The following is an 18,780-nucleotide window of genomic DNA, read 5'->3' on the forward strand; positions in this document are numbered from 1 at the left end:
ACTTTTGGTTGGTAGAAATGTCCAAGAACAACAGAGCTGGTTCAGTGTGCTGTGAAGTAAAACAGAAAAACAGGAACTTTGTGCATCAGAGGTGCCAAATATTTAGCATTTTTTGGCTTGAAAAATGATTAACATGCTCAGAAATGTTTGCAGCTATTATTACACAACAGCTACACTTAGAATAAAGAAGAGTAATCATGAACATGAATATGATTTCCTGTATTTCAGCAACGTATCAGTGAAGGCACAGATACGAGCGCGCCCACCAGGAGAATATACTCCTACTGGGAAGTTCTCTGGCAGGATTGTTGTGGCGTTTCCTTTGTTGTGAATCCCTAAACTCCTCCATCTGCTTAGCGCCGTCATCTCTAAAAAATGGTGAAACAAGACACCAGCAACTCTTAACCCCTTAACTGCCTTCGGACGGACCGGGAGTTAAATGGAGTTTAAGTGGATCAGGACCAGAGTAAAACCTGAAAAAAGCTCACCGTCACGCAGAGGATTTGGTTTATATTTTCCCTAAAAACTCTTTTACAGAGACGCTGTGAAGGACCAGAGAGTTTCAGAATGAAGTTTAAAGTTTAAAGAGTGAAAACACCAACTTATCTGGTGCAAAATAACTCAAGTGAGCTCAAATCTGAGGAACTTAACTGAAGAAATTCCATGTTACTTCCCCTGAGCTCCACAACGATAACTGGACATTTTTATGGGCCTATATTTATCTGACAGCTGCAGTTATTTTGGAGATTTTTACTTTATTTTATCATTCGATCTTAGTTATTTATTTAGATTTAAAAAATTATTATTATTTTTTTTAAGTATATTTTTTATTCAAGAAAGCACAAAGTAAGATTAATTTAAATACAACATCTTGAATTGGATTTGTTTTCTTTTCAACAAACTGCTGTAAAGGAAAATAAAACATAAGTATAGATAGCAAAGTTAAATAAATGAACAATGCAATAAATTAAATAAATAAAGGGAAAAACAGTAATAATGATAGTAGTAATGCTAGTAAGAATTAAAGTGTCCATACAGTGATGAGAAAATTGAGAAAAATAAATAAATAAACAATAATAATAATAGTTTATTTTTCTCTAAACAAAATTAGTTTAAAATTACTGGATGATCTCTGACAATATTACCGGATAAGTTTCACGAATATGATTTGACTACATTAATCATACATTTACATAAGATATTTCACTGTTTTCTGCATTAAAGCTGCTTTTTTAATCATCTTTTTTTTGTGACGCATTGCTAATCTTAGAAATGTAGCTAAAAACTCAAATTTCCCTGTAATTACCGGCATTTATAGAACTTGTACAACGAACCATCATGTTATGACATAGCCCTATGATAGTTTCATCTATAATATTCCGATATACATTTACTGACTTCGTTATAATGGATAATTTTATGGACATTCTTGTTAAAACCCAAACACAACGTGTATGTCAAACGAAACCTAGAAAAATCCTGATGTTTACGTTTAAAACTGCTTTCAGTTACCAAAAGAGTCAAATTAATATAAGAAATTCAGTTTAAAAAAATCCTAATCCCAAAAAAATGAACATTATCACGTCTAAAAGTAGAAAAGTAGGAAAAAAACAGACAATAATAAGAATTATATGTTATTCAACGTCAGGAAAAAGTAAATAAGATTCAATTTAAAGCTTAAAAAAGGAATATAAGATATAATCTAATGCCTAATTATGGAACAATTACTATAAATGAAATGATTAAACTGTTTTATGCCACCAGAAATGAATAATCTAGAAGCTCTTTGTGGGTTTTAGACTGGAATTAAGATTTGTTCCCATTTCTTTAGCTGCATGTGTGAAAAACAGCAAAGATAACACAGTGTGACAGACAGAAAACAGGATTTCTGCAGCAACAAGGTGATTCCAAAGAGCTGTTAGCTGAAAACTTGGCATATCTCAGCATGGAAAACCTAGCAAAATCCCGATGTTCCCTACATGTGTGATGGAAAAAAGAAGGTTCCATTACACCGAGACCAAACAACACCTTGTTGGTTTCAGTTTTGTCCCGATAATATTCGTACACAGAGCGTTGTCGTGGGAACCGGTAGACGCAGATATCATAATGGATGTCCAGGAGAAGCTCTTTGTTTGCTGGGTTTGGCTTTAATGGTGTCTAGGCTAAACCGACACAATGAGACGAAATGCACTGGCAATCAGATTTTATACTTGACCAAAGACAGTTAATTGTACATTAATAGTTGTTGACAACAAACAAATTCCATCTCCTGATGAATGCAGGAGCAGCTTAAAGCTTTCTTTATCCCACACTTGTTCTTGCTCAATCACATGTCCATGAAACATGGCACAATTTAGCATTTTCTCTTGGACCATTGGTGCACATATGACCCTCACAACACTCGCTGTAACCTTTGTTGGAGCTATCACATCCAGCAGATGCTGTTCTGGCATGTCAAGGGGTGGTTACTAAGCTACACTCTCCTTCGATCAGGGTTTTCATCAAACTAAAACTAGTCTGAATGAATAGCTATAGCCCCAGATTATCCTCCTGTTAGCTTGTTTATGACAACAAATAAAGAATCAATTTTATTTCCCTTATCTGGGGAGGTAATTACACATCACAGAACTGTAATCCTGTGGTATTATCAGGGTTTTCTCCAACTTTTCAAAACATCTGGATAGAAATATATCCCAGGTTTAATTATTTTAAGACTTTCTCCTCACGTAACCAAGATGGCCGCCTACAAAGATGGAAAATAGACACAACTTGAGGAGCGAGTTGTAAATCTTTATTACTCAGCAAACTAAATGTTTTTTATAGTTTTATGGTAAAGAGTCTTTCAAGACGATTCATAAAAGTTAAAAAAGTATGAGGTGGCGCTGTCCTAAGTCCAATATTTCTACAATCTATCATTTGAATTTGCTCCGAATTTAAATTTCTTTATGGCTGGAAGGACGGTAAACGTGAAGAATAAATGTTCCACAAACTGTATGTCCAATTATATGTGTTTAATACAGATGTTAGAGGGAATTACAGCCGTTAACTCGGCCCAGAGCGTCTCGCTTCCTTCCAAACGTCAAACCTCCTATGGAAGTTTTTCTGTGCCTGCCATCAGAGTTTGAATACGAATTTCTAATATAGAATTTTTACAGCATCAAAATCAGACTTTGAATTTGAAAAACCAACCGTGTAAAAAAAAATAAAAATTTAGAGTCGATTTTTTTCCTTTTTTTTTTTACGTTGATTTTTTTACACTGATTTTTGTTTTTAGAAATTGATTTTTTTTTAAACTGTTAGTTTTTCAAATTCAAAGTCTGATTTTGATGCTGTAAAAATTCAACATTAGAAATTCGTATTCAAACTGACGGCACAGAAAAACTTCCATAAACCTCCGAAGTCAAGAGGTTAAAGTGGGAAGAGCGGAAGGCTTGAGGAAGAGGGAGGAGGAGCAGGGGAGCTGCTGCCTTCCTTCAGACCAAGCTGAGCCACTTTAATCTCCTCGCAAACTCACTTTTATCCAATGTTTGCCTGAAAAGTGAAAAGAAGTTGCGCGCCGCGGGGGACCCACGCAGCGGATCCCGCGGGTCGAAGGGAGCCGCGGGCGGACGGTCAGCGACATGTCGGGGAGGTCCGGAGCCGTCTGAATGTGACTGGGAGGTGGGTTAAACTCTCCGAGGTCTCCCCGCTGCTGGTAAACAACATGCGGGCAGTGTGTGAGCCTGCTGCGGGGACAATGGAGCTCACAGCCCGGGCAGTTTACAGAGCTCCAGCCCAGATTTAAGCATGTTTGTACGTACGAGACCAAGTTATATATATCTATCTCTCTATATATAGAAATAGATATCTATATATATATATATATATATAGTTTTCAGCTAACAGCTCTTTGGGAATCACCTTGTTGCTGCAGAAATCCTGTTTTCTGTCTGTCACACTGTGTTATCTTTGCTGTTTTTCACACATGCAGCTAAAGAAATGGGAACAAATCTTAATTCCAGTCTAAAACCCACAAAGAGCTTCTAGATTATTCATTTCTGGTGGCATAAAACAGTTTAATCATTTCATTTATATTAACTGTTCCATAATTAGTCATTAGATTATATCTTATATTCCTTTTTTAAGCTTTAAATTGAATCTTATTTACTTTTTCTTGATGTTGAATAACATATAATTCTTATTATTGTCTGTTTTTTTCCTACTTTTCTACTTTTAGATGTGATAACGTTCATTATTTTGGGATTAGGATCTTTTTTAAACTGAATTTCTTATATTAATTTGACTCTTTTGGTAACTGAAAGCAGTTTTAACGTAAATGTACAAAAAAGTTGAAACTATGAAGCTGTTTTTCACAGATGCAGCTAAAGAAATGGGAACAAATGATGTGTCTCTGTGGAGTTTAAAGGCCCATCTAAGTCAGCTGTGACTAAAAATACTTGACTAATACTAAAAACTTTTTTATATCCCCCCAAAACTTTAAATATAATAAATATTTATAATCAGTATTTATTCTAAATAAATTATTCCTATATTTGTGTCCAAGCAAACAGCTACTTTTACTTTACATGCATGACTAATTCATAATTAATTCAGTAACTGAAGATTATTGATTTAAAGCGTTAAAGTTTTAGAAATTAATTGTCAGTCGTGTTCCAAAACTTCTGATCAGCCTCATTTCTGTGACCTTTAAAGTGTCCTGGTCAGCAGTTCTGCAGCTTCCTGAAGCTCTCTGAGTTTCTGCTTCTTCCCTCATCTTCAGTCCAGTCCTTCTCCCTGAGCATCTTCAGAGGAATGTATTTTTTCTTCATTAAGCCACTTAACTCTGAGCTGTGAAGCATTCAGGCAGGAAAAAGGCTCCTAACTCAAGGGATGAACCAGTTTTTGTCCAATTTAGCAAAGAAGCCGTTTTAAACTGGATCTTTACGCACTTTGTTCCCAGCAGCCCACATCCAAAGAAGAGCTTTGGGACCTTCAAGAAGCCTGGAGAACTATTCCTGAAGACTCCTTAAAGAAAGGACAGAAAGCTCGTCTGAGAGGGTTCAGGCTGTGCTGGAGGAGAAAGCAGCTCAGAGCAGATATTCACTTTAAAGCTGCTCAGAACTGAACTAACTCTGGTTCTGACTCAGATTCTGGGTTTATGTTCATGTTGGAACATGTTTCAGTGAATCTCTGCAGCTGTTACCATGGAAACATCTGCAGATATTCACTTTAAAGCTGCTCAGAACTGAACTAACTCTGGTTCTGCCTCAGATTCTGGGTTTATGTTCATGTTGGAACATGTTTCAGTGAATCTCTGCAGCTGTTACCATGGAAACATCTGCAGATATTCACTTTAAAGCTGCTCAGAACTGAACTAACTCTGGTTCTTACTCAGATTCTGGGTTTATGTTCATGTTGGAACATGTTTAAGTCAATCAGCTGCTTCCTGTTTTATATAAAACATAAAGAACTGAAGCTGATCAGGACTTTTACACAGCACTTTACGTAACAGAAGTTAGTTTTTATGCAGTTAAACTGATAACAGAGGCTGTAAAAGCATGAGTACTTTGGTTTAGTTACTGATTGATGACTGATTCCCGGTGAAAACAATCCGATTGATTCTTCAGGTTTAATTTAAAGTTCTCATTATTGTTCATTTCGTGTGTTTGTTCACAAAGAGGATGGAAGAGGAGAAAGAGACGTCCGAGGAGAAGGAGGAGGAGGAGCCTCACCTTCACACTGCGATGGCGTCCTCTGTGGACCACCAGGACCTTCCCATCATGCACTGGGAGGACCTGAGCCAACGGATCGCTGAGCTGGAGGAGCAGGAGCAGGAGAGGAGGGAAAGGGTGAAGGTGAGCTGCCTTAAATAGTTTAACCCGCTTTAATTTACCCATGTGGAGTAACTCTGATGGTGGTGCACTCCTGCAGAGGGGGGCGGGGCTTAGGATGGAGGTGGAAGAGGAGGAAGATGCCAGGAGGAGTCGAGTCGCTGTCGTCACATCACGGTAACGCAGTCTTTTACACCTTTATTTCAACTAATGTTACTTTTTACGTTTTTTTCTTTAACTTAAAGCAACATTAGAGAAGTTTGTGAACCATAAAACGATGTGATTCTGACTCGTTTAAAAGTAAATCAACATTTGTTCTGCACCGAGTCTGAAACATCTGTTTAAAAAGCGTTTAAAGATTCTGTCGGGCCATGAGCGATCACGTGTTCATGTACTGGAACCAAAAGTTATCTCCAGATCTAAATGTCTGAATGGTTGAAAAAGCATAAACTATGCAGGCTTTCTGAAAATATATGGAAGTTACGATAGAATAATATTTTAATTAAAGGGAGTAAATCTGAGAATTTGGAACTATCGAACGACTTTGTTGTTAAAAGTTTTCTGTCAAATATAATTTTTTCCCACATGTATGTTTTGGAATATGTGAGACACTTAAAGGTGACATATTGTGTAAAACTCCTTCCTGTTCCTGGGAGCATATATCAGGGCTAAGCCCCGCCCACCCTTCAGAGCAGGGAAATTGAAGTATCTGAGAAATAACTCCTTTTATGGTTTATTTATTGATTTGTTTTCTCCTTTAGCAGCAGCTAACGCTAACAGCTTAGCTAATGAAGGTGACGTACACCAGCTTCTAAGGAGTTATTTTCTCCTTTAGCAGCAGCTAACGCTAACAGCTTAGCTAATGAAGGTGACGTACACCAACTTCTAAGGAGTTATTACTGTTCCTTTAGCAGCAGCTAACGCTAACAGCTTAGCTAATGAAGGTGACGTACACCAGCTTCTAAGGAGTTATTACTGTTCCTTTAGCAGCAGCTAACGCTAACAGCTTAGCTAATGAAGGTGACGTACACCAGCTTTTAAGGAGTTATTGCTGTTCCTTTAGCAGCAGCTAACGCTAACAGCTTAGCTAATGAAGGTGATGTACACCAACTTCTAAGGAGTTATTTTCTCCTTTAGCAGCAGCTAACGCTAACAGCTTAGCTAATGAAGGTGACGTACACCAACTTCTAAAGCCTGATTCTTACTCGGCGCAACCTCGCTTTGACCCATTCTTACTAGCTGGTCGCAAATGGCGCAAACGGTCACGTGACCCAAAATTCCACCACGCCCCCCGTCGCAAGCTAAAAAATCCGCGCAACTTTTTTCTGACTTCGCGCGAGTTCAACCGGAAACAGCTGACCAAGTGAAAGGAAACATGAACACTGCAGAGACCGCGGTGACCGAGAGGGTGCGCCTCTACAAACATCTGTACGACACGTCTATGAAGTTACACTGGGACAACACGGCAGTGTCGAATTCCTGGGGGGACATCGGCAGGCATCTGGGGCAGTCGGTGGTGGAGGTGAAGAAAACATGGAAATGCATTTATGTATTTATTGTTGCTCTTATTTGAAACACTGTGCCCTTCCATTTAGCAATAAAGCCCTTGTGTAACTTCAAAATGTGTTTGGCGATCTTTTGTAGGTCTTGTGTAGGGCGAAGCATAAACAGCAATAAAGACATAAGCAAAGGCGAAAATAAGCCAACATGAATCTTATGTGTAGGTTATGTGAGACACTTATTACATGATGACGCTTTCTTCGTATGCTATTCTTCGTCCGGTTCTTCAGCTTGTTTCCTCAACAGTGACGCCCGCTGGTCTGGAGAGAACTGCAAATGTGACGCATACTCGGCGCAAACTGCGCTTATGAGCTGAAGGAACTGTGAAGGGGCTGGAGCTTTTGATGACGTCATTAATGGTTCTCGAGCCAGAACAGTTGCGCGTTTGCGCCGAGTAAGAATCAGGCTTAAGTTATTGCTGTTACTTTCTGAAAGATGAACATTATTGTTCCCACATTACTTTGTTAGCTGAAGCTTTCTAGCTGAACGGTTCCGTTCTGTAACTACAACCTGCAGCTGTGTGGATAAGGTGCGTTTCCAACACAACACGGTCCTCTCCTCACTCTCGCTGTGCTAACGTTACATTATCGGCATGTTTCTGATAAAGATGGAGGTCTCCCAGTACAACTGTTTAATGAGGTTAATATATCCAAAGGGTTTAAACGCAGAAATTAACACTAAACATGCATTACTACGTGTTACGTTACTGTGTACATATCCGGCTTGGTCCATCACTGTTGATGAGAAAGCATTATTTGCTAGCATCAGCTGCTAGCTTACAGCTACACTGAAGTGTTTCCCTTTGGGATCAACAGAGGAACTATCTGTATCTGTATATAGAGCTGGAGGGTTGTTGGTCTGGAAGGAATCGAGCTGATATAATTCTGCATCGAGCCAGTTGGCTTGACTTGCTCAGCCGAGTTGAAACGGCTGCATTAGAGCTGTTTCAGTAAAGGTCTGACAGAGAGCCACTGGGCCTAAACTAACCAAAGCCGGCCTCATACATCCCAATAAGACCTCAGAAGGACATCGTCTGTCACCTTTAAAGTCATGAAATGTTGTCTGAAATGTAACAGTTGAGTGAAAGCTGCTCTGTGGCTTCCAGCCCTAACCGAACACCAACTGTCTGCTCACAGATTTCACAACCACAGAAACCTGCAGCTGTGCTTCATCAACAACAGCGACAGCGAAGAGGAGGAGGGAGCCGATAAAAAGGTGTTTATGTGAAGCTGGCCGGGCTCGGTACAAACATGACATCCAATTAGATCCTTTAGATGCTTTAGTTGGAGACGTGAAAGCATGTTTTTAATGTTCAGTTGGAGTAAAAGATGGTTCAACCTGCTGAGGGAGTCCCAGGAGTTCTGTTTCTGTGATATGATCTCATTAAACATAAGCTCAGATGGACCAAACATTTGGATTAAGAAATATATCCTGTAGAACTCTGAGTGTCTCAACCATTTTTATGACTTTAAAGTAGGGCTGGGCGAGTTAACTCGTTATTATCGCGTTAACTCGTTGATTATTTAGTTTTTTTTAAAATGATTTTTTGGGGCTTTTGTGCCTTTAATGGGAAGTTAAGAGAGAGACAGGAAGCAGGGGGCAGAGAGAGGGGGAACGACATGCAGCACAGGGCCGTCTGATGCAGGACTTGAACCGGGGCCAGCTGCAGCGAGGACTATAGCCTCTGTACATGGGGCGGCTGCTTAACCCACTACGCCACCGACCACCCCTGTTTTATTATTAATTTTATTATTGTAAAAGTTTGTTGCTCACAGGCTTTTATTTTGTAAAAAAAAATTGTAAAAACTAAATGCTAAAAGCTATGCGCTACTTTTGAATTCATTTTTGGATTCTGCGTACAAATGCGATTAATCGTGATTAATCAGGGAAATCATGTGATTAATCAGATTAAACCTGACCTCTGACCTCACATCAGGTTCCCATGGGAACAAGGCCCAACGGCTGCCAGGCCGCCGGGCTGAAGCAGGAAGTGGCCGCAGCTCTGAGGACGCTGAGAGACGAACTGCTGGCAGAACAAAAGGAGAAAGAGGTAAAAGATAAACAGATGTTATCAGGAGGAGAACCCTGATTGGCTCTGAAAGCTGCTCTGTGTTGCAGCTCCGGGCCAGCAGCAGCTGTGTCGCAGAGCGGAAACATCTGGAGCGTCGGGAGCTGCAGGAGCGCTCAGAGCAGACGCTCGCCAGCTTAAGGAAGTCACTGCAGCAGGAAGTTCACGGTACCGCTCCAAACAAAGCTGCTAACTTTCATTCCAGCTTCTGGTGTCATTTTACGACATTCAAATAACACATGAAGTGGTTCGGGTTGGGTCTAAAGCTACGTAGCATAGCATAGCATGCTAATGTACAAAGAAGCTAACAACTCACCAAATGACTTAAAGGGCTAATGCTCCTTTTTTTCCTCCAGCTCTGAGCTCGGAACTCGTGGCCCACCTGCTGGTACGAGACCAGCTCAGGACCAAGCAGGACGCCATGCTGATGGATGTCCAGGACCTGACCTGAGACCAGGACCCGAGACCAGGACCTGAGACCAGGACCTGATCTGAGACCAGGACCTGATCTGAGACCAGGACCTGACCTGAGACCAGGACCTGATCTGAGACCAGGACCTGAGACCTGAGACCTGAGACCAGGTCTGAAGAAGATCTGAAGAAGCACGAAGGGCAGAAGATTTTCCTGAGAGTTGGTCCGTTCACAACACGAAATGACCACGAGAACCTGTAATTCAACAAAAAAGCCCAGCTTTCTCTGAGTTTCATGGGTAAATAAGTCTGAAGTTATCAGCGGTTCTCAACCTTCTAAATCGTGTTCAAAGACGGCTTATTTCAGTCGATGTTTTTGGGTCCTTCTCAGCTGAAATGCGATGACGGTCTCAGGTTCTGACGTCTCTGCGTCCACACGCTTTCTTCTGCCCAGAATCACCAAAGAAAGATCTACAAACGCAGCATTGTGGTCGGCCTCAAAGGCCCCGAAAACCTCTTCGGTCAAACACATCAACAATCCGAATCCATCCGAAAAATTACGTTTACGAAGTTTGAGCGGTTCTATTTATATTTATTGACTTTTTTTAAACCCCTTCGAATTGTTCGAAGTGGACAAGAACTCAGTTTGTTCACAAATCAGACATTAAAGTGTGATAAATAACCCAACAAATGTCATCCCGAACCACTTCAGGTTCAATCCAATTCAAGATAATTACAAAAACATCCTAGGGAAACGTTGTCATCTAACCAGGGACTGAGACACTGTTGAGCTGTGGGAATAAAACGTTCCAAGTTCGTGTTTTTTGGTTTTTGGATGAGGCTCGGAAAGATGTTTCTAGGAAAATGACTCATCTTCTTAACTGGTTTGGTACCTAAGTAAATGTTTTCTGGTGGTTGAAATCATTAGTTTTATTGTTTAAATAAAATGGTCTTAATCTTGTGAACTGATACCATTTAGAGAAAAATTTGAATCCGAATCCATCCGAAACACTACGTTTCCGAAGTTTGAGCGGTTCTATTTATATTTATTGAGTTTTTTTAAAGCCCTTCGAATTGTTAAAAGTGGACAAGAACTCAGTTTGTTCACAAATCAGACATTAAAGTGTGATACATAACCAGACAAATTCACACCATTTATTATGTTAAATTTGTTCGTATAAATAAGGATATTTCATCTGGATTTTAAAGGTTCCAACAGGACGGCTACGGTGGGATTATTCTGTATTTTTTAATGGCTCAGCTAAGTGTGATTTTCTCAGATAGGAAGACCAGCTGCAGTTCGGCCATAATCTGTTTTAGGGATCAAAGTCTGTTCAGAAATCATTAATTTGAGGCTCCTTTTTTTTCCTTCGCATTTTAAAGAAACACGTTCGTTTACTTTAAAATAATGTTCTTGTTTTCAGTTCAGTCGGTTTCCCAACAGACGTGACGTCACGGCACTTCAAAGATACAATCCAGTTCATTGTCACACAATCGTAACTAATAAAATCAAATTAATTTAATGATTTAATTAAATCATCAAAGTCCAAATTAGTCCAATTCAGTCCATTAAAAATGCAGCCAAGCTAAGGAAACCAATAGCTTGCTCTGAAGCTTCTCCCTGATCCAATCCCCCGTCCTGAGCGTGGAGGAGGCGACTGTGGGGAGAAAAAACTCCCTTTGAACAGGAAGGAACCTCCATCAGAACCAGAACCAGGAACCATCTGCCTGGACCGGATATTTAAGCTGCTTTGGCTATAACAAATTACGAGCTCTAACTTATATAATTTAAGTTTTATTGTGTTTATTGTAATAAAGGAACAGCTCACTCCGACAGCATGCGTAGCAAGATGGCCGATGTCTTGAGATCTAGATTTATGTTCTATCATTTTCTTGAAAAGTGAAAAGGGGAATTTCACCAAAACTTGTTTCATTGTAAAAGTAAAATATTAAATCAGTTGAAATTTCCTGCTTATTTGTACTCTGAGTCGGGGTGGAGCCAGGAGTCCGAAGAACCCGTATCCGTAGAAACCAAAAAATAAACAAAACCTTTAAATATCGGTGACTTTTTACACAAAATCTGAAAAAGTTGAGTACAGGACCAACATTTTAAAGTCTGTGAGGTGAATTTAAATTGATTTAAAACTAGATTTGTACCATTTGGTGACATTCCTCTTTCACTCAAGACTTCAGGTACAATAACTGATTATGTTATCATTGTTTACTTTCAATATAAGGGAATAATCCACTTAATATTGCTAACTATTTGTGGTGATATATGAACGCATTTTTAGATTTTTCTACTTGTTTTTTACGTCGCCATCTAAACGGCAGAGTTTTGATAAAAAGTTTTTAAAAATATTTTATTTCAGCGACTTACATTTGGTTTATAGAGAAATTATTTAATATTAGCGAAGCTTTGTTCCTGTGACAAGAAGCTGATTTAAAAAATTAGCTATTTTCATAAACGTCTGTTGGACTCTTTGTATTCAGACACATTTAAATTACTTTTGAGAGCAAAAGTAAAGCATGTTTCCTCAATAAATGATACAAATATGAAGGAAAATATTAATTCAAGTGTTGAATAATTGTTTAATTTGTCACTGTGACTTTTAAGAGTATTTAGAAATATTTTGTAAAATGTAAGATTTCAAATGTTATTTGATTTGCACACACTCATTCTGAAATATGTCCTGAGAGCAAAAACATTGTTTCTGTTACATTTTGGTGTGTGTTTTTGTTTCAGTGTGTTGAACATTTAATAGTCAGAACCAGGCTTACTGGACAATGCTGATGGATTTACACAATGTTTAACGGGTAAATCGGTCAATGTTTCTGATAGAGGCTGTAAAAAAAGACGGACTTAGCCTGAGATGTTTGCTAAAAGAAGCTTGTTTGAATAGACAAGAACATGTAATAATTATATTGGTCTCAGCGTTAAACATTGCAGTTTCATAATAAAGGATTAAAAATTGTTCAGAGACTGTTTTCCCAATTCTTTCCCCACGAGATTCAGCTTACGTATCCCTAAGTTACGATGTTCGATGTCTCGACATCATACCACACGAAGATAACTAAGTTCGACACCTTTGATTTGGAAGAGGGTGCTGATTTATAAAAGCGCCAAATCACAACAAATGTCATCCTGAACCACTTCAAAGGTACAATCCAATTCAAGACAATTACAAAAACATCCTAGGGATATGTTGCCATCTAACCAGGGATCCTAGTTGGTGTTTTTTGGTTTTTGGATGAGGCTCCGAAAGATGTTTATAGGAAAATGACTTGTCTTAACTGGTTTGGTACCAAAGTCAATGTTTTCTGGTGGTTGAAATTATTAGTTTAGTTTTATTTAGGGCTGGGTGAGTTAACTCGTTATTATCGCTTTAACTTGTTAATTATTTAACGCCAATAAATATTTTATCGGGCATTAACGCAGGTTTTATTTTTTTTAATTACATTTCTTTAATTTTTAAAAACATTTTTTTCAAGGTTTTAGTTTGTAAAAGTCTGTCGCTCACAGGCTTTTATTTTGTAAAAGTCTGTCGCTCACAGGCTTTTATTTTGTGAAAGTCTGCTGCTGTCTGCTGTGGAACAGGAAAAGAAAGTAATCGGCGGATCCACCAAACCTGGAGAAGGGTACGGAACTTTTACTCGGCCATTTTCATTATAAAGTTCTTCCAGACGGCGGAGTCGACAGAACCAAAGTCATCTGTAAACACAGCCAAGTTGAATTGTCTTCTCAGCGTAGTAGTTCCAGTCTAAAATATCACTTAAAGGCAAAACACACAACTGATAGCAGCAAGTCATTCAAGGAAACAGACAGTGGAGCGAGGCTTCTACATAAAAACTACAGAAAGATGCTGATGTTAAAAGTGTGTTTGCACAACAAATGTTATGGCACTTTCATTCATATGGCAGCACATTTAAAATAAAGCTAAATGCTAAAAGCTATACGCTACTTTTGGATTCATTTGTGGATTCTGCGTACAAATGCGATTAATCGTGATTAATCAGGGAAATCATGTGATTAATTAGATTAAACATTTTAATCGTTTCCCAGCTCTAGTTTTATTGTTAAAATAAAATGTTGTTAATTGTGTGAACTGATACCATTTAGAGAAAAATGTATTATTTTGTAGTATCTGGACACCATGCTAAGTTGGGCAAAGTAAAAGGTGGACAACAGTAAAATAAATCATCTTTCTCTAACAAAGCTAATATACAACACATTATTTTAATGTAGAAATTAGGGCTGCGCAACGATACATACAAAAAAAATATTATTTTCTTTAGAAGGTATTCATGAAATTTCACAGTTTTCACTGATTTCTCATCATAAAACTGTTATTTTTGTTGACCTGGACTGGTTATCTAGCTGCATACATTATCTAGCTTAACTTGTTTGGTTCTATTAATGCAATTTAAACCACGGGTCAGCTGATCCAGGTGAGAAAAAGCAGCTAGCAGAGAGCTAAAGCTGCCACCTGTCGGACCACCAGTTGTGTTTCTGAGTCCGATAACAATCGACATCATGGTGTGAACACATCTTTTGTCAGCGTATCCACAGCTCAGGACTCGGTATGAATCAAAGCTGATGATGATGATGATGATAATGGAGGGAGCAGAGGGGAGGGGCTTAAGGAAGAGTAGGGGCTGGCGTGTTTGCTCTGTCCACTTTCTAATTAAAGCCTCAGAGAGGAAGAGGTGGAGTGAGAAGAAAGAAACAAAAAGGTGAGTGACTTTATTTGAACTAAACCTGCAAACAGCTGCTGTCGCCTGTTTATCTCAGAACGACCTCACTAATGTGTAATCTGTTGACTGGATGATATATTTAGCCTTTCTGAGGTAATAATTTAATAATTTATTGTGGGAAACTTACAGCACATGTTCATATGAATTCATCAAGTCTAAACAAATGTGAGAGGATCAATGCAGAGTTATCAGGGACCACTTAGAGCTTTGCATCGGCATTAAACAGGATTTAACCCCTTAACGCCTGAATTTATATAGCTGTATATAAAAAATGTTTTGTGTGTGTTTTAGCCTTTAAGTAGATGGTAAATAATGCTGAGATTATTCATTTCACTTTTGCACAAAAAATAAATAGAAATTTTGGTATGTTGCTTATTTGCAACACCAGGCATAATGGTCAATAATAAGATAACAACAACACAGTAATATAACAGTGAAAAAAACAATGTTTTTTTATTCACCCATTTTTTTTACATATTTATTTATATAAAGGTTCCTAGGTCCGTAGTGAATATGGACTAACCGGCACTGGGGGAATAAAGATGCTATCTCAGCTGGTTGATTGAGTCAAACGGTTTGTAGCATATATGCGACAATAGGCGTTAAGGGGTTAAAGTCACTCAAAATAACAATTAAACAAAAACGGCATTAAAAATAAGTGAGGTCCGGGGCTGTTTAGACGTTAAACGTGTAATTCTATTTATTTAACCCCAACAGAACCAGCGCTTTAACAGCAGGGAGCTGCGCTGTGGGCGCCTCTTCCTCCTCTGCAGTCCCTGTATTGGGTTTCAATCCTGCAGTTCTGTCTGAATGAGCGCTGATCAATTATTTACAGAGAAGCTGAAGGTCAGAGGACAAAAAAAACCCCAGAGACCCTCGGGTCCCAAAAACAGACGCATCTGGACCACAAAGGGACCGCAAGGCCGATCCAGGTCAAGTTCTGGACATCAAAGACTAGCAAAAGGCTAAATTTGACTTCAGTTTGTTGATCATGTGACCAGGAAGAAGTCGTCTTAGGACAGAAATAATCTAACCATCGAATTAATATGAATATGAATTTTTGTCATTTTAAAAGAATTAGGGACGCACTGATCCGCTTTTTTCACCTCCGATACCGATATCTGAGGTTTAGTATCGGCCGAAACCGAAAAACAGCGGAATTATGGTATCAAACTGTGTGGAAAAGACTGGGATCATCCTGTTGTGCAAGGCAACATCAGACTTAACTTAAAAACAAATAAACAGATATAAATGTACTGAATTACTTATTTATTTAATAAGTGTGCACCAGTAAAACAATCTTAACCATAAAAGTATAACAAGTGATTCAAAATCCAATGTAAAACAAAATGTAAAATAATAAAGGAGCTGAAATTGAGAAAAAAACAAAAGCTTCACTAGATTGGTTGGAAGACTTTCAAAATAAACAGCAATCAGCTCTTTATTTAGTTTAGTGCAGATGGGAATTAAACATCCATCCATTACAAAAGCATCTGAACAAAACGATAGCTTCTCTACTTGGTAACAACAAAATAAAAAGAAAGTTTTTTAACCACTAGAGGGGGCAGAAGGCCCTTGGATGAATGCCAATGCTGGACAGGACAAGGGGAAAAAAATAAATAAATCGGCCGATATGGATCGGCCCATTTTCTCAAATTTTCTTCGATATCGGTGCCGATATCCGATCCAAATATCGGATCGGTGCGTCCCTAAAAAGAATCATAAGCTGCTTTCGGACTGTAGGAACCTTTGGCAGTTCTAATAACCTTTTAATCCGCGGGGCCGTTTTCTCCCGTGTTCGGACATACAGGAACTCGGGGCTTTCTCCCTTAGTTCCTATAACTATTTAGCTCCTTCTCCGAGGTCGGGTCTTTTCATGGTTCTATAGAACTAATCTAACGGAGGTGTGTGGTGGTCGGTAGCTACGCCCCATGTCATGCTATCACGGCTGAAATGTTTCCTCATAGGAAACGGACACAACCGGCGGGTGTTTAATAAGTTAAACTTACACTTTGTCTCATTTGTCTGCAGCGCTCTGCTCTCCTTTCTTCCTTCATGAAATGAAAAAGTATCTCCTGACTCTCTCTGTGAGCTTTTCCAGCCTCGATATTAGACGCCTGATGTGATTGTCCATGATTAATATCACCATCATGCAGACCATGAACACGGTGGCCTCCCCGCTCTCCATATTAGCTTCTTGGTGGTGTTTTTTCTTCTCTCCTTACTTTTACCGTTTTGTTTTGTGTTTAGCGCTAAACGGCTAACGGCTAACACGTCACTGAAGCAGACGGCTGCGCGCGGCGCATCAGTCCCTATCAGGTCCCGACTCATGTGCGAATGCAGACTGAAACAGTTCCGCTGGGGAAGGATAGTTATCAGAACGAAATTCGAGGAGGGTAGTTCTGATAACTACTTTCTTAGAACGGTCTGTCCGAAAGCGGCTATTATAATTTTTTAGATTTCAGCCTCTCCCGAGTGAGAATGTCCATAAGACATAAGAACGAATATGTTTTATAACAATAAAAGACACTTTCAAACATATTTAAGTTTTTCTTTTCCATCTAATAAAACCATCAGGTCAGTTTTTTATAAAACTAGAGACATTTCCACCAGTTGCACAAACATTAAGCTAAATTTACCGATGCTACAACTTCACAGAAAATACATTTTTTACCAAGAAACCAAGAAGAAGTCAGAAGCAGCTGGTTTGGTGTGTTGGCGCAGAAACATTTGCTGAAGCGAGAGATTATCGCTCGTTATTCCGACATTTGGTCAGAAAGGAAAGTTACAGAAGCTGTTTCATATCGTTCGGAGAGAAACGTGAAAAGTGATAATTCGGTAAAACACAAAAACAATCGAGAAAGCATCGATTAATTCTAAGGAAATAAAAACGTAATTTAGCAAAGCAGGACGATATCAGCCGAAACATGATGTGCTTTGTTTGGTTATCACAGGAAAACCACCAGGCTGAATCTGATTAAACTAAATTAAAGAAAGATTTAGTTTGTCAGCCGGATTATTAAAATGAAGAAAGAAACAATGACCAACTGTGGCTGCAGATCTGGTTCCAAAAACTTCTTATTCGGCAGCAGCGAAGTTTCTTTAGTTCAGGTTGTACATTTACAAAACAGTGTGATTTATCTTCTGGGAACAATAAATGTCTTCACCCTCCTGTTGTCCTGCGGGTCAAAAGTGAGCCACGACCATGTTTAGCTGCAGAAAAAATACCTTAAACTATCTTTTTCCAACTTTTATGACTTTTCCTAAAGGGACCCCATCATTAGAAAAAGTCACACTTTATTTTTGTTTATGTTTCCATGTGGGCTGTACACCACTAGGGTACAAAGATTGTCTTATGGGTCATTTTTGACCCGTGAATTATAAAAACATTTAAACACCAGAAAAAAGTTCACTGTTTTTTTCTCTTTCAATATAATTAATTCAGAAGTAATTACTTCACGTTTATATAATAGCAATAATAAACCTTTATGATGTAAAAGGAAACTGAGAAAACAAGAAAACTGTTGGTCCAACTGACAGTTGGTTTGTGGTAAAAAAAAAAAAAAAAGTGTAATCCTGAAAACTGGTGATTGTCTTTTTGTATTGTGTAACAAAAAATACATGATAAAATATGTATTGAATTGAGTTGAATAGATAAATAACAGGTGGTTTCATCATACAAAATAGATTTTGGACTTAAAATTCAATTAAGTTGCTTTATTTTGGGGCTTTGGTAGGGCGGGGCATTTTTTAACCATAGGACAAGGGGAGTAAACACAATGTTAAGACCGCACAAAGGCTTTGGAGCGATGAACCGACTATAACCAATAATACCAATACTACCACGTCTTCCACATGGTAAAAAAATGTGAGAAACTGAGAAAATCATGGATTTTTGTTAATTAAATGAGAAAATCACTGGTTTAAATCTCAAAGATCTCTACAACTACACCGATAAATAAGCCCAACGCAGTTATTTACACTTTGAACCAGGTTCAGTTTCCTACGGAACACCTCGACACCGGCATAACGTGAACCCTGACCCCAACGCTTCAGCAGCCGCCGGGACTCGCCGCTGACCCGCTGTACACGCCGACTACTCAGGTGGAGGGAGGTTTCCGGAAAGCCGCGTTAATGATTTAGAGGGGCTAATGGAGCGCGACGTGCTCTTCATCA

General features: G+C 38.8%; 1 protein-coding gene across 1 annotated transcript; it reads left to right on the top strand.

The window, feature by feature from the left end:
• The first annotated feature begins 3,434 nt into the window (after window positions 1–3,434).
• On the top strand, window positions 3,435–12,824 carry LOC142401823 (uncharacterized). The gene is made up of 7 exons (XM_075487292.1): window positions 3,435–3,660; window positions 5,658–5,834; window positions 5,911–5,987; window positions 8,507–8,585; window positions 9,307–9,420; window positions 9,489–9,606; window positions 9,795–12,824. The coding sequence occupies exons 2-7, from the start codon at window positions 5,661–5,663 to the stop codon at window positions 9,887–9,889; spliced, it is 657 nt and encodes a 218-aa protein (XP_075343407.1). The 5' UTR covers window positions 3,435–3,660; window positions 5,658–5,660; the 3' UTR covers window positions 9,890–12,824.
• The last annotated feature ends 5,956 nt before the right edge of the window (window positions 12,825–18,780 follow it).

This window comes from Odontesthes bonariensis, chromosome 16 (genome assembly GCF_027942865.1).
Source record: "Odontesthes bonariensis isolate fOdoBon6 chromosome 16, fOdoBon6.hap1, whole genome shotgun sequence".
Taxonomy (NCBI): domain Eukaryota; kingdom Metazoa; phylum Chordata; class Actinopteri; order Atheriniformes; family Atherinopsidae; genus Odontesthes; species Odontesthes bonariensis.